The 15132-nt window shown below is 30.8% G+C and overlaps 2 protein-coding genes across 4 annotated transcripts in view; both read left to right on the forward strand.

Moving 5' to 3' along the window:
- Window positions 1-11037, forward strand: part of LOC126738980 (interferon regulatory factor 2-binding protein-like A) — a 29739-nt gene extending 18702 nt beyond the window's left edge. Inside the window, exons 3-5 of the mRNA XM_050444500.1 lie at window positions 7221-7484; window positions 8890-9179; window positions 10514-11037. Of these exons, the coding sequence (XP_050300457.1) occupies window positions 7221-7484; window positions 8890-9179; window positions 10514-10639 (680 nt within the window). The 3' untranslated portion in view covers window positions 10640-11037. The remainder of the gene's footprint in view (window positions 1-7220; window positions 7485-8889; window positions 9180-10513) is intronic.
- LOC126738979 (uncharacterized) overlaps window positions 1-15132 on the forward strand; it is a 192388-nt gene that overhangs the window by 140609 nt on the left and 36647 nt on the right. For all 3 annotated transcript variants that reach the window (XR_007661508.1, XM_050444497.1, XM_050444499.1), the window contains exon 3: window positions 12651-12932. Coding sequence is in view for 2 of the 3 variants with exons in the window: in XM_050444497.1 (XP_050300454.1) it covers window positions 12651-12932 (282 nt within the window). In the remaining variant the exon portion in view is untranslated. The remainder of the gene's footprint in view (window positions 1-12650; window positions 12933-15132) is intronic.

The following is a 15132-nucleotide window of genomic DNA, read 5'->3' on the forward strand; positions in this document are numbered from 1 at the left end:
CATCACAAAAGCCAATTAATTCATATGAATTTGACTCTGTTATTTTTATCAAACGAGGAATTTTTAGTGTATTTAAAAGGGTTAAATCTGCTTTAAATTTTTCCCATTTATTAGTGATTTCTACTGGTGGTTTTTCATCCCAGTCTATACCCGACAACCATAGAGATTTAATGAGTAGCTTTATAAAGATTGTAATAGGGGTTAGAAAACCGCAAACATCGAATATTCTGGCGCAAGTACTTAATAAAATTCTTTTGGTACAGTGGTTATTTTCAACTGAAAATGTATAGTAAAAGCAATCCTGTCTAGGATCCCACTTTAAACCCAAAATTTTTAAAATAGTTATGTCATCTTTATCAAAAGAAATATCGTGAGCCACATGATTTAAAGGTAATTCTTTTAACAAATCGGGACAATTGCTAGCCCATTTTCGGGCTTCAAACCCTCCTCTAAGTACAAGATCGTTAAGTTGATTTTTTATAGAGATTAATTCGTAGGGTGTGTTTGAACCTCCGGTTACGTCGTCAACATAGGTCGACGTTTTTAGAATATTTGAAGCTATCGGCAAATCATTGTAATCATCAGCAAGTTTTATTAAGGTTCTAATAGCCAAAAATGGACTACAAACAACCCCAAATGTAACTGTATTTAATTGGTAATCGGAAATGGGGTCATTGGGAGAAAAACGCCATAGTACCCTTTGAAAATCACGATCTTTAGGAGTTATCAAAATATTTCTAAACATTTGTTTCAAGTCGCAAGTAAAAACATAATTATGTAATCTGAAATTTAATAAAATATTTACAAGATCCCTCTGAAGCTTAGGACCAGTATGTAGTGCTTGATTTAATGAAATTTTTTGATTTGCGTGACTACTTGCATCATAGACAATGCGTATTGGAGTTGAAGTTGAATCATTTTTAAAGACAGCATGATGACTGATATAAAAGTAATTATGCATGTTAAGTAAAGAAGGTTTTTGTACAAGTTGCATGTGATTATGATCTATGTAATCCTGTACAATTGTAGAATAAGAAATAAAAAACTGAGGATTCTGAGCAAATCTTTTTTCTAAAGATAAAAATCTGCGGAGAGCAACGGTATATGTATCTCCAAAATCTGGAGCAGTAATTTTGAACGGTAAAGAGACCACGTATCTACCCGAAGGTGTTCGATAAGTGGTATTTAAAAAATATTTTTCACAATATTCATCGTCTTTTGATTTAACACTGACTTCCGGTACTTCCTCAATCTGCCAAAATTTTTGTAAGGTTTTGTTTATAGTGTCCAAATTTGAAATAGTAGTACAAAAGGTACGAACGATTTTATCAGTAGATGTATAAGATGTTTTACCAGTTACAGTCCAACCAAAGCAGGTATTTAATAAGACTGGTTGATTAGGCCCATTTTCTATTTTTCCATCTTGCAAAATGTACGGGAAAATATCGTTTCCAAGCAAAAGATCTATAGATGATTTTTTAAAGAAATATGGATCAGCTAAGTTTAGTTCCGATGGAATAGTAAAATGTTCTTTTGAAAATGAGATTGACGGCATATCATTGCAAATTTTATCAATAATAATAGCTTCAAAATTAAAGGATTGATTATTATCGTAAAGTGAAGAGACACTGCAATTCACACCTTTTTTGGCAGTTGAGTACATACCATCGAGTCCATGCAAAGACATAGAAATGTTAGAGGTAGGTAAAAGTAATTTATTCGCATAATTTCTGGAAATGAAGCTTGATTGAGCACCTCCGTCAAGGACAGCCCTACAAGTATGCCAATTATTAAAGACATCCTTGATTTTAATTAATACAGTAGATAATAAAACCTCATGATCATTAAGTAACATACAAGCAGTGGTAGATCTAGGTGTTAATGAATTATCTGATGTTTGAGGATTATCCAAAGGAACTTGATTTCCAGAAGTATTTGTAGGTTCACATGTTTTAAAACAAAGTAAAGTATGATGTTCAAGGGAACATATACGGCATCGTTTTTGTGAAGAACAAGATCTAGCAGTATGAAAAGTAGCAAGGCAATTAGTACAAGCCTTTTGTGCTTTTACTATATCAAAACGTTCTTTTACAGTTTTTGAGAGAAATGTGGGACATCTGTACACCACGTGGGAACCCTTGCATAAGAAACAAGTATTTAGTAAATTAGGTTTTTGGTTATTCGAAAATAAAATAGAGTTATGTTTGTGTCTATTATTCGAATTATGCAAAATACGAGGATTAGTAAATGAGAAATGTTGCTTAGATGTAGAGGGCTTTGAGTTTTGAGACATTTCCAGTTCTATGGTTTCAAGAGCAACACATTGTTTTTGTAAAAACAATCGTACAGCATCGTATTTGGGCACATCATTTGATGCGTGTTGCTGTTCAAATGCTTTGCGCGTGGCAGGGTGAATTTTGGAAAGTAAAGAATAAGTAATCGGAAAATCCCAAAGACCTGTTTCAAATTTTAAGTTATTAAGAACAGCAAGATTTTTAGCAAAAGTGTCTAAGATAATTCTTAAGCTCACAGCGTTATCAGATGTCATTCGAGGACATTCCTCGATTAACTTCCAATGAGTAAATGCTTGTAATCTTCTATTACTATATCTTTCGATAATAGTATTATAGGCTATTGGATAATTTTCATTTGTAATTAAAATATCTGCTATCAACTCCCGTGGAGGACCCTTCAATGCGCCAAGCAGGTAATTAAATTTGGAAATGTTACTTAATTGCTTTTTAGAGTGAACCATAACATTGAAACTTTGTTGAAAAGTAGGAAAAGTAGTAATGTCGCCATCAAACATAGGAATAGCCAATTTAGGTAAATTATCGTAATCATGATGAGTGTAGTGATCGTGCGCAGTAAATATAGGATGAAGGGATGTATCTAAAATACCATTTTGTTCCAAAGGCAATTCAAACAGTTCATAAAAAATGGTGTCTATTTCATGACATCTTTTCATAAAATCAAGAGAAACCTTTTCTTCGAGTAATAATTGATCAGGAGTAGAAGCATGTAAGGCTAAAAGAGCATTGTTGTGTTTTTCATAATCCTTTTTAATTTTGGGCAAAGATCTATATCTAACTTTAAAGGAATTTAACTCTGCCACATCATTTTTTGCTGCTTGGGCAGCTTCTATAATTAAAGAAAGCTGACTTATGGCCGTTTGCCGCAAAGCTTTTGCTTTTAAAACTTTATCGGCGTTAGGTGGCATAATAAATTCCAAGAAAACAGTAATAAATAAATAAAGACTTGAAAATAAAAACTATATTAACTATGCAACCTCTCCGTGAATCCTTTGAAAAGTCCCCTGTATACTTCAAACACGCGACCAATACCTTTTTTTTTGTGGTATTCGATATTTCATAAAAAGATAAAATATTTGAAGTAAACAGGCTAAATACCGCTTAATTTAACGCACAAATTTGCTGCAAATCGTAAAAATTAATCCAAGGTCAAGTGTGCTTGGAATCTGGCTTGTATTTAAATCTTTTAAAGAAAATTATAATAAATTTAATAGTATTGTAAAAGTATGTAGGTACATAAGTACGTAAAATAAGTATCGACAAAAATATATTATATATATATATATATGTAATAGCACACAGGATCAAGAGTAGTAATAAGATTAAAAGACCATTGCAATTATTATATTTTAAATAATGTAGTAGAGTATGTAAATGTATGTATATATTTGTCTATAGATAAACGTAGTAAATAATTAATAATTAAATTATCCCACAAAATATAAGCTCAGGCTAATGTAAAAAAATAGAAACAGTAAAAGAGTCGTTAAATGCATTCAAAAATGTAGTAAATCAGCAGATAAGGCTGTTAGATTCCCGGTCTTATTCTGTAAGAAAAAAAAAACCTATCCAGGCTTGAAGGACCAATAAAATGGGTCAACTCCTTCGAAATATGTATATCCCGAGGGAATTAAGTAAAACCCTTAAGTCATAGGTTTCACTGACTCAATATTCGAATTTAACCGGTAATCTAAACCTCTCACCTGCTGATTCGTAAACGTAAATAGAAAGTAACTTAGTAAATAAAGTAACTTACCCTGGATATTTTGGGGATGGGTGTGGTAGGTCACGTACCGAAAAATACGCGCGTAAAACAGTGTCGACACTTATCGATCAAATCGGTTTTCGGTCAATGCCAGAATTGCTGCTACTCAATTCACAGCTTAGCATAACCTTCTCCTTTTCTCCCACTCTTTTCGCATTCGTATTCAATATAAGGAAAGATGTGTATAGTTCAGGAATATACAAAAGGTGGGAAAAGGAAAAGATGTAAGGCAAATTATGTAAAGTTAAATAAGTTATTAGCAAAACGCGTATTTTTGAATGCATAAATATTAAATACAAGTAAAGAATTAAATTAAAGTTAAAGTATCACTAAGTATTGATTAAGAGAAAATTAAAGTTAATAATTATAATTACTACAAACATGTGATGACGAAACAATCATTGTTGATAAATATGTCCAACAATATGAGATAAATTATATGATTAAAAACTTGCAGATCCGATAATTAGTCCTATTCTGTAATTTTACTTTGACCCTGCATCTATCTTTATACTTAATGAGATTACCACCTAATAAATAGGTATCGGTGTTAGAGAAAATATTAAGGCAACTTCTTGTTCTGACGGTGTAGCCTTTCCCAGGTTAGCTTAATTAGTTGGAGCGTGATTTTTTTACAAAAAGGAAAACAAGAAATAACCTGTTTCATTTTTTTCCCAAGAAAAATTTGAGAGGTTTAACTATATTACAAGTACTTTCCCAACCTAGAATTGATACACAAACCCGCATTTACAATAATGGAATTGATTAACTGTGAGTAACAATTGTTATTTCCTTTATGAACTCGTAACGAAGTTTTTCCCAGATGACTCCTTAAGCAATAAAATCGTCGGGTATAATAAAATTAGAATAGTGTATAAAATATAAATAGACTTGATAGTTATTTGTTAACCCACTTAGATGACATCAGATCGATGGGAAGGATGGCCTAATTTTAGGAAATAATACAACTCTTTTTATTATAATTAGAGTTAGATAACTATTTGCAGTTTTAAAATTCTAAGTTTTAGCATATCTTCACCTTTAGAGTATAACCTTTGCGATGCAAAATAAAAATTAGTAAGCATAAAAATCAAAAAATTTAATAAACATAATTAATATATTGTATATGTTTTGAAAAATGCTCATTGCACGCGGGTGTGACGGTTTATTGCCACTAAAATTGACTATAATAGAATAAATATACTAATCTCTTTTATTTTCATAATTTTCTGTAATATTTAGAGCATATTCGGACGAATATAATTGAGCCATTGAGTAATTCCTTGGCAAAGGCTGCAAACGGATTTTTGAGTAAATGTTGGAGGGCGATGGCTCCACAGACTCCTATTTTATTGGATACTTGTATTTTGGTTTCGATGATTCGCAACATAATATCCTTGGGCAACGGCACTGGAATACCAGTTCTTATGCCGCTTCAAAGTGAACAATGATGATGATTGGGAAGATTCAGAAATTCGGCGACTTTTCTTGCCATATTTCCTTGTTGATAGCAATTTTGCGCAAACAACCTGTTTTGCGCATTTGCCAGTGCATTTTATGTTATATTTTGTGGACGAAGAGTAAAATATTTCTTGCAAATTTCATAAAAAGGATCCGGGGTCTTTTGTTTTTGTGTGTTTTATTTTCACCAGTATTGCTGAATCAAAGTCTTTCATATCCTCAGTTGTTAATTTAACAGCCTAAGAAGTTAAGATATACTATATTAGTTTCTAATTCATGAATATTATTATCTAAGTAAAGTACATTAATTAGCAAATATTTATCGTCTGGAGCAGCAGATAGGAACTGATGACAATCCTTTTCAGTTAGAATGTTGGACTTCTTTGGAATATAATCTTCTGATTTTCTCTTTAGGAAAGTAACCAATTTCATATAATTATCCAAATCGTTGTTGGGTTTTATTTTCAGCGTAGTTTTTTAACATCGAAAATTGTTTACTGACTTATATTTGTTCGAAATGCCTTCTAAATAGACTAACGCTGCATTTTCGGAAAATGATTTTTATATTTTTGTTGGGCCTCCAAACCATGAAATTGTATAGGCAGTTTTGTAACGTTTTCGAGATTTTTCAGGTAATAGGCGCAACGATATAGTTGCGGCTTGCTCGGTCAATTCGGAAGAATTGGTGGATTCAATTGTGTGCTCTATTACCCGAAGATTAAAGGGAAAAAATTAAGGGAAATCTGATATTTAACTTGAATTACTTTTTAAACCATATGGCACTGATAAATACGTTACGCGAGAGACAATATTGTTGTCTTTGGTTTACACGGCGACAACCTTAGATATCAATTATTACCAGGAATTTCACCTTTAACGTAAGAGTACTCGAATATTGCACACTACAAAATTTGCACACGGCGTGTGAAAAACGTCACTTTTAGATTGATTTTGGCGTGCGTTTTTTACCGATTTACGTAGCAGTCGTAGAAAAAAATAATGTGCGCACTTATTTATCGTTGCATCATGTTTATGAGATATTTTGAGAAATTGATAAGATCACAAACACAGATAAAATAATGTAATCAAGTAAATGTTATTACCCACTAAACGTTCTCAGTGAATGAGAACTTTTATCCAGAAATTGCCTCAGAATTAATTCTTCATTTAATTTAGTTCAATCAGTACTTCTTAAACTTGATGGTCGGGAAATAAACTTTGTAAAGCAACAGATTCGTACAAAAATTTGTTCTTACTTTATTGATAAGAGTATTTTTTCACATAATTTTATCAAACACAAACACTATTGAATCTTTGTGAAGTATTACAGAATACTTTATGTTACAATATCATTTTACGTCTAAGCTAATAAACCGTTGACGTCTCAAGGTCTCCACTTACTTTTGCCGTTGTTTCCCAACTATATTTTTTTCACTTTAAGTGCTTACTCATTGTGTTATTCGGCACTTAAAATTTACTGACCCGTGAAAAAAAAAAAAACTAACTATAAAACTAGGCTATTAAATAAAAATAAACTGGTCGCTTGTAACAGCAATTAAGTTTGGAATTTTCGTTATTAAATGCTTATGGAAATAAATTAACTTTTTACTGTTACTGCCTAACCATAAAAATAGCGATAGGGACCTGGGTCTGATTATAAAATTTACCCGATTTTTCTTTAGTTCCAGTATCAATAGCTTCAGCAAATGGGTCCAGCAATTCTCCCTTAAACAGAACCCAGTCTCCTCCAGAAGCTAATACAATAGCTTCAGTGGCAAGTCAAGCACAGCCACAGACAGGTTCCGGCCCAAGCCCCATGGCTGCGCTGATGTCAGTTGCTGATAATTTACCCCCAGGGAGTCCCAGATCCACAGGGGGAAGTCCTCCTAGTAATGTTGCTCCAAGAAGCGCTAGTAGAGGTAGCCAACATTCTCCGAATTCAACTGGTAAGCTACTCACAAATATTTACTTTTATTTATTATCTATTCTTGAAACTTCAATAAAATATTAGAGTTTTTCAAAACATTCCATACTTTTTTTTGTGTTAAATTAATGATTAATTGAAAAATATACCAATATTTTAAACCTATGAACTATAGAATTTCTACATATTTTTGTTAAAGATATAGTCATTGGATTAGAATTTTAGCATATTATGGTAAACCTATCGTATTTTATTTGAAATCGAAGACAAAATAAGAACTATTTTTCCATACATTTTTCTGGGAGATATTCTCTCATATCTTAAATCTCCTCGAAGACTTCGTTTTCCAGAACAAGTTTCATTCAAAACCTTTGTTGTTTTCACATTCACTTATCTGTGTTTTATTATTTAAACATTATTCGAACATATGTGTTCTTTAATTTTTATCATAAAAATTAATGAACAATATTCAAGGCCAACTATTTATCGTTGTTACTATAACTGTTATCCTAGTAGCATGACGATTTCGTAAACATTCATCCATTTTAAAATAAATTATGCTAATTTACATTTATACCTTGAACTCTTGCTTTCAGCTCTTCAGTTAATAACATTATAAGAGTAGCAGTACTAGACGTTGGGTACCGTTACGATCGTTAGTGCTTTAAGAAGAAGTATCTTTAAAGAAGTACCGTTAAGATACTGGTTGTACAAAGAAATACGTTTTAATTAACGGATTGACCGAGTCGAACTGAAAGAGTTTTTTCTATAAATTACCGGTAAAGGCCGTTAGAAAGCTAGGTTAGGTACGGCTAACAGTTAGACGTAGTATTTATTAAACTTATGAAACTACGGGATTGGCATACCTTATTCGATCTTCTGATTTTCTTAGAAAAAGTGTCATGACAACATATAAAACATTTAATTTATTCGTTACATCAACCACAGCTGTGCATTTGTTTGGTAATCCCCACCATTTCGGTATATTTGCTTAATAACATAAGATATCAAAATAGCACTTTCTTTCTTATGATATTTGAATTTCAATGAGACACCTTGGATTTTAATTAGCAAATATTTGTGTAGGTTCTGCGTCATAACATAAATTATCACTTCTGTACTGCATTACATGTTGCTAATTCTGGTGACTTATTATTTACTATTCTTAGTTGAATAAATTTTTTTGTAAATAAAAGAAAAAAGATTTCATATCTCCATCACGTATTAACGAATTATCACGACAAGTATTTTACCAGCACCTCTTTTATCCAATTCTCTTGGGCGTTTTTTTACTACTAAATGAAATATTTTTATCTCCCAATTATATGTTTTAAATTAATTTTTCATTCTATTTGACGTATAACTAATAATAAGTTTAATTTAATTTGATAATTATTCAAACCCTATATATTTTCTATTTTTTTCAGCTGGATCTACAAGTGGACGCAGATCTAGTGGTTCTCGTCACGTCAGCTCCACAACGGTAACGTCAACAGAGGCTGGAGCTATGACCAGCGGTAATGAAGGGTTGCCAGGTACTACTGAGGGTGGAGTAGCTACTGCTACCACCCCAGCCACCACTGCTACGTTAAAGTGTACGCTTTGCCAGGAAAGATTAGAGGATACCCATTTCGTCCAATGTCCTAGCGTACCTCATCATAAATTTTGTTTCCCTTGTAGTAGGGATAGTATTAAGAGACAAGGCGCTGGCTCTGAGGTAAATATATTTTTACATTTACAGATATTGTTATGTGGGCTGTTAGTATATTTTTGGTAATGAAAAAAAATACATTCACGAGTATTTTGAATGAGTTTTGGTATTTATGAAACTTTTGTGACAGACCGTTGTGTACAAGTAACTTTAACTCATTATTAATTAAAAAACAGAGGCACCAAACTCCAATCAAATTTTAGATTTAGTATAAGCAAATCTTATTTTTCAGCTTAGTTCACGTATGATGAAATTATTAAATTACTGATCCGGTTGACACATGTTGTTTTATTGCCAGAAGTCTAATTAATTAAATTCATTCATGCACTTCGATTACAATAATTTAACTCGAATATTGTGCAACATAATCGCACTACGAGTTAATGTTGTTCCGAGATAGCTTCAGTATGAACGACTGTTCACTTACTTGCAGCGCAAAGTTACAAATAAATCTATTTCTACGAAAAAAAATATTCAAAGTAGCATCTCTGCAAAATTAAATCAAATACGAAAGATTAATCAATGTAATTAATCGTTAAGTAGCCACCTCAGTGTTCTTAGTCAGAAGTGTACTTTGCTCCGATTGGCTACTTTACGCGTGGCAGTATTTTATCCTCTTAGTAAATATTGCTGAAATTAGTTATCGTTCATTTTTATACCGCACGCTTAGCATACAGATCAGTATCCGTACATGTAGATTCTTTGATTCTAAACTCTCAAAATAGGTCTTATATAAAAAAATACACTTTTCTAACTCTCAAATGTCCTTTTTCTAAAGATAAATTTTAAAGAAAGTATTTCAAGGAATATTAACGTTAAATAATTCATCAAAGCTTTTATTGTATTACACTTAGTCAGCGCTTGAGATTCTCTTGAGCAATTATAGTTTAAAATATATAGCGTAATTCAGTTTCAACTGTTCACTAAGTCTCCGAAGATAGAATAGTTAAGTCTGGGTTTTATTAAGAATATTTTCATTTTTTAATCCAAAATGATATTTCTCTATGTAATTTTCTATATCACTTACCATTAATATTCTTTGGCGCTTATGGATACTCCTCAACTAGTCTCTAATGTAGATCAATCTCTCAGGGAATAAACACATCTAAGGTGTCCGTCGAACCTGCCAAAAGGCTTATTTGAATATTTTATCTAATAAGTAACTTTGAGATGACATCTGCTCTATATTCGAGTAAAACGTACGAATAAATAAATGTATATACAGTAAAATTTTATTTTAAAATATAATAGCAGCCTTTATTATAGAAATAAAGAAAACAAATTTTGGGAATTGACAATAGAACTAGATTTAGTCTTCTCTAACATATTGTTTTTTACAGGTATATTGTCCAAGTGGTGAGAAATGTCCACTAGCAAACTCGAACGTACCTTGGGCCTTTATGCAGGGAGAAATCGCCACGATTTTAGGCGAAGATTACAAAGTGAAAAAAGAACGTGAACCGTAACAGCTGGGTTAAAAAACCTTTAGGAGAAAAAAAAATTGAAACTTGACGTACTTGTTGAAGCCATGGAACGGAAAAAAATGGCGATCGTTCGATATTTTTTAGGGCTGACGAGAGGAGACGTCTTGTAAAAAGTGGAAATATATTGTTGAGAAATGGCTGTGGATTACTTAGTTGTTAACGCTGAAGAGAGATAAAGTTGATAAGGTCCAGTTAGTATGACCGAATTTAGATAAGGCCACTATCGCCGAAAGGTTTTTTTCACATAATTTAACAGCGTGGAGAAAAATGAGTATATTTGTCATGGCAGCGGCCAGTTTTGGTGTTTTTCTTTCTTAATTTAATTTCTGGACTTTTTGTAGATACATACGTGTTTGTAAATAAATCCTAAAAATTGTAAATTTTTTGTGTTGATTTTTGTTATAAAAGACTTTGCTTTCATCGGGGCTCTTGTTTGTATAGCCTCAAAAACATTTTTTGGTTGTAAATATTATATATTTGTCAGCTTTTTGGAACTTACATGTTTTGACGACCAGAAATCGACTACAGGTCGATTAGTCGGCTTATATTTGTAAATGTTTTTTATTTTATAAATGGGTCTGGCTAATATTTACTATATAACTCTGTATAATTTAAAAAAGAAATTTTGAGATTTAAAAATTATTAACCCGAACATTTCTCCCAATAACTTTTAAGATATTTCAAAATAGCAAACGTTAGAAGGCATAGTAAATATTGGCCAGAAAAAAATTATTTCTTTTATATAATGGTACGTAATATCGGCCATAGATGATTACAACTATAACATAATTATTTTAATCGTGAAGAATTATAAACTAGTCAAAAAACAGGCAAGGTTTTTTAGAACTTTGCTTAATAGGAACTCCAACACTCGCTCATAATTTTTAAGAAGAGTATTTTAAACATTTCTGAATATTATAACGAACTAACAACTGGTCAATATATTATGGCATCCCTCAACTATATATAGGGTACTGTAAACCCTGTATCATATTGCAGTTTTTATGCTATCGTAAATAGTATACTTGATTTGTGACCAATTTTTGAAAATAAAAAACCATCATTAAATTTTTCTTAAAATTGTTTTTGTGTTATCAACTCGATACCAGTTCAGTAGAAAGAATTTTCCTGTAAAGAAAATTCTTATTTTTCGCCACTGTGTAAATAACAGACATAATATATCAGCTGTTCTTTATATAGTGACATAATTGTGTAAATAGAAATTGTATCCCAGTACATTCTTACTTCTATAAATAAAATAGTTTTTAAAACTATTTATTTGTTGTTTATTTTTGTATTTGTAGCACTTAAAGCTACGAATGATTCCTGTACATTTATTGTAATGACAATGTCAAAATTGTATATTTTATACGGGGTTGTGAGTTATAACAACCGAAAGATCTACTATAAAATAATATATAAGTTATTATGTAAGGCTTGTACAATCGTTTTTGCTGTTAGTCGATGTCAAATAATTAATAAAAAAATCTTAATAAATTAGCAAAAAAAGTTGTTTTATTCTATTAATGATTTTAAAAATTTGGGTATCCAATAATCCATTGATGATAAGAAACCCAGATCTCTTAAGTCTGCTTATTACATAGAATGTTATATTTGGATTGAAATATGCAGACCTTTTTTATTGTTGGATCGTAGGATATTTTTATCTATACAGATCTATTCTGCTCCAAATGTAACATACAAAAGATACTACTACTATTAACTCTGACTTAACTCTTAAAAAATATATTTAAAATTAATGCATTAGAACTGCGGGTCTACAGTTTAGATCTCCTATATATTAAGTATGTTCCGTCCTATACATTCAGATTAAATAATGTTCAATATGTGTGATACTTTTATCAGAAAATCTAATTATTTAGTAAATTAACATTGATATTTTTAAGTAATTGGATTAAAAAATAATTACCGTCGCATTCATCAAATAAAAATTTTCAAAATACTCTTAGTCATTATATTTTTTAAAATTTAGATCAAATTCGAAAGCAGAAACTCTTTCCGATAGATCAGGAAAATCAAAGGAGCTATCAGATCCAGAATCCGCGGATGACGAAGTAATCAGATACAAAATTAAAGAAGCCAATCAGCTAATAGAACGTGTACGTAAAGCTCTTAGTAAAATAAAAGCAATACAAAGTGGAGATGAATCAACAACGCAGAAGCCAGACAAGAAAAGAGATTCTGGGTCAAGTTCTACAGATATTGAGGAGACTATTAAGGGTTTGAAGTTACAAACCAAACAGTTATTGCAAGAGTAAGTTATTGCCATTAAAAACATAAGATAATATACAGCGTGGCCCGGGATATGTGGGCAATCTCCCAAATCTGGATACAAATCCGGATTGCAAGAAAAAAGTTTAATTTTTTCTTCCTTCCAGCCATTTCTTATAAATGTATAAATTCCTATATATCTTGTTGAATTAAGATAACTCTAAAAAACTATTCTTAGTCAATATTATCGATTTAATGAACGGTTTTCGAGAAAAGGCCACTTTTATTCAATTAAATTTAAGATTTAATTTTTTACATTTTATATTAGATTAAAGATTTAATTTTTTTGTTTCTTAAAGGTTTCAAGTTCTATTTATGATAAGTAGGCAAACGTAAACTTATAGTTTTGGTTTAAATAATGCCATAGGCATTAATAAAATTACTGCATTTTACCTGACTGCCCTGTACATTGTGATTTGACAACCATAAATAAAAGTTTCATTTATTCACTAGCACTTCATTTATTCATAAAAGGGACTGAAATGTGTTTTTAAAAACTTATTTAAAATAATATTGGTCTACAGTATATCTTATCAACAATGATGTTTTCAAGATGTTTGTTGTTCTTGTAACGGGTTTGTATTTAAATTTTATTTATTTTATTTTGTTTGTATATATTTCGTTCGTTTTTATTACGCTATAGTTTCTTAAGGCACATTTAAAAATATTTATAATAAAAAAATATATGTAATAATTTAATTAAAAATTAGTGTATGCTAATCCAGTTGACATTAGAAAAGTTATTTTTTTTTAATACTTTTTTTGTTCAGATCAATATTTAAATATGGTGGATCGTTTATTTAATATTTTTTCTTTAAAGAATAAAAGAAATCGTACGTTTTGCAGAACATAACCTCTCGCCCTATTGACCCTATAAATAAAAATATTTTTTTATAAATAATCACGTTTAAAATATGTTTCTTTTTTATTTTTATTCTTCAAGCTTAAAGCTTGAATTTAATAAAATTAGATTTTTCCCGCAAATCGTTCATTTTATTATTATTAATTAAGAGTATCTTTTGTTAATAATAAGATCCGTCCCTAGAAATCAAAATTTACTAGGTTCATTTTAAGGTGACCTTTCTACTGATCATCATTGTGCCAATGATCAGCTAAGAAAATGTGCCGTTTTCTTATACATTAAAATGTTCTTAATTGATCTCTCGTATTAATTGATTTTTCGTTTTTACCATTAAAGTATCAGTTAAAGTAGTCAAAGTTTTATTAAAATTTGCACTGATTAAATTCTTCAAATATAGCTTTTTTTTACTGCCACTAGCTTATCCCCTGCGTTATCCAGAACATCATTGTTACTTATAAATTCGTATTTGCACATTTATCTATTATCTATCATTTATGATTATGGATTCTGAATCACCTCTCCTCGGAAGCCCTCGACCTCTGCGATCAGCCAAGAAATATCGGAAATTGACCTGGTAGGATGTAGAGTCAAATTTAATCATTTCATAGTCAAAGTCAAAATATACTTTATTTGCTAAGTTTACAAACTTGTACTAAAAGCTTCCTAATCCTAGAATCTATAATACTATAAGTATATATATAGTATTTATACTACTTATAGTATTTATTTGGTTATATAGGATACAGGACAAAAACAGAATACAGAATCGATTTTGATTGTACATAGAAGCATATTTTATATAATCAAAGAAAAAACAAAAAAAGAAGAACAGAAAAGGCGAGAACCAACACAAGAAAAACAAGAATAATAAAAAAAAATCTGATCAACAGATATATAATTAATTTTAAATATTAAAATGAGTCGTTAAAATGCTCTTCAATGCTGTAGTAAGCTTTTGGTAAGATTAATTTCTTTAGTTCTCGCCTAAACTTATTAAGATCTGTAAAAGTCCTAATCGAAAAAGGAACATGATTAAATATTTTACGACTAATAAATATAAGAGAGTTTCTCGTAAGTGAGGAGGTGGGGATTGGAAGAGAAGAGTTGCCCACTTGACGAGTATTATGACTGGTGCAAGATGGTGGACTTACGGACTTATGTATGAGTGTTGCAGTTTCCAATATAAAGGGTGATAAAAACTGTTATAATTCTGTTAAAATTCTTTCAGCTAAAAAAAAAGTTTACAACAGAATCTCAGACCAACACCACACAGATACCTTAATGCTTTTTTCTGAATAGTAAAAATTATGTTAAGGAGTCC

This window comes from Anthonomus grandis, chromosome 7 (genome assembly GCF_022605725.1).
Source record: "Anthonomus grandis grandis chromosome 7, icAntGran1.3, whole genome shotgun sequence".
In the NCBI taxonomy this organism is placed as follows: domain Eukaryota; kingdom Metazoa; phylum Arthropoda; class Insecta; order Coleoptera; family Curculionidae; genus Anthonomus; species Anthonomus grandis.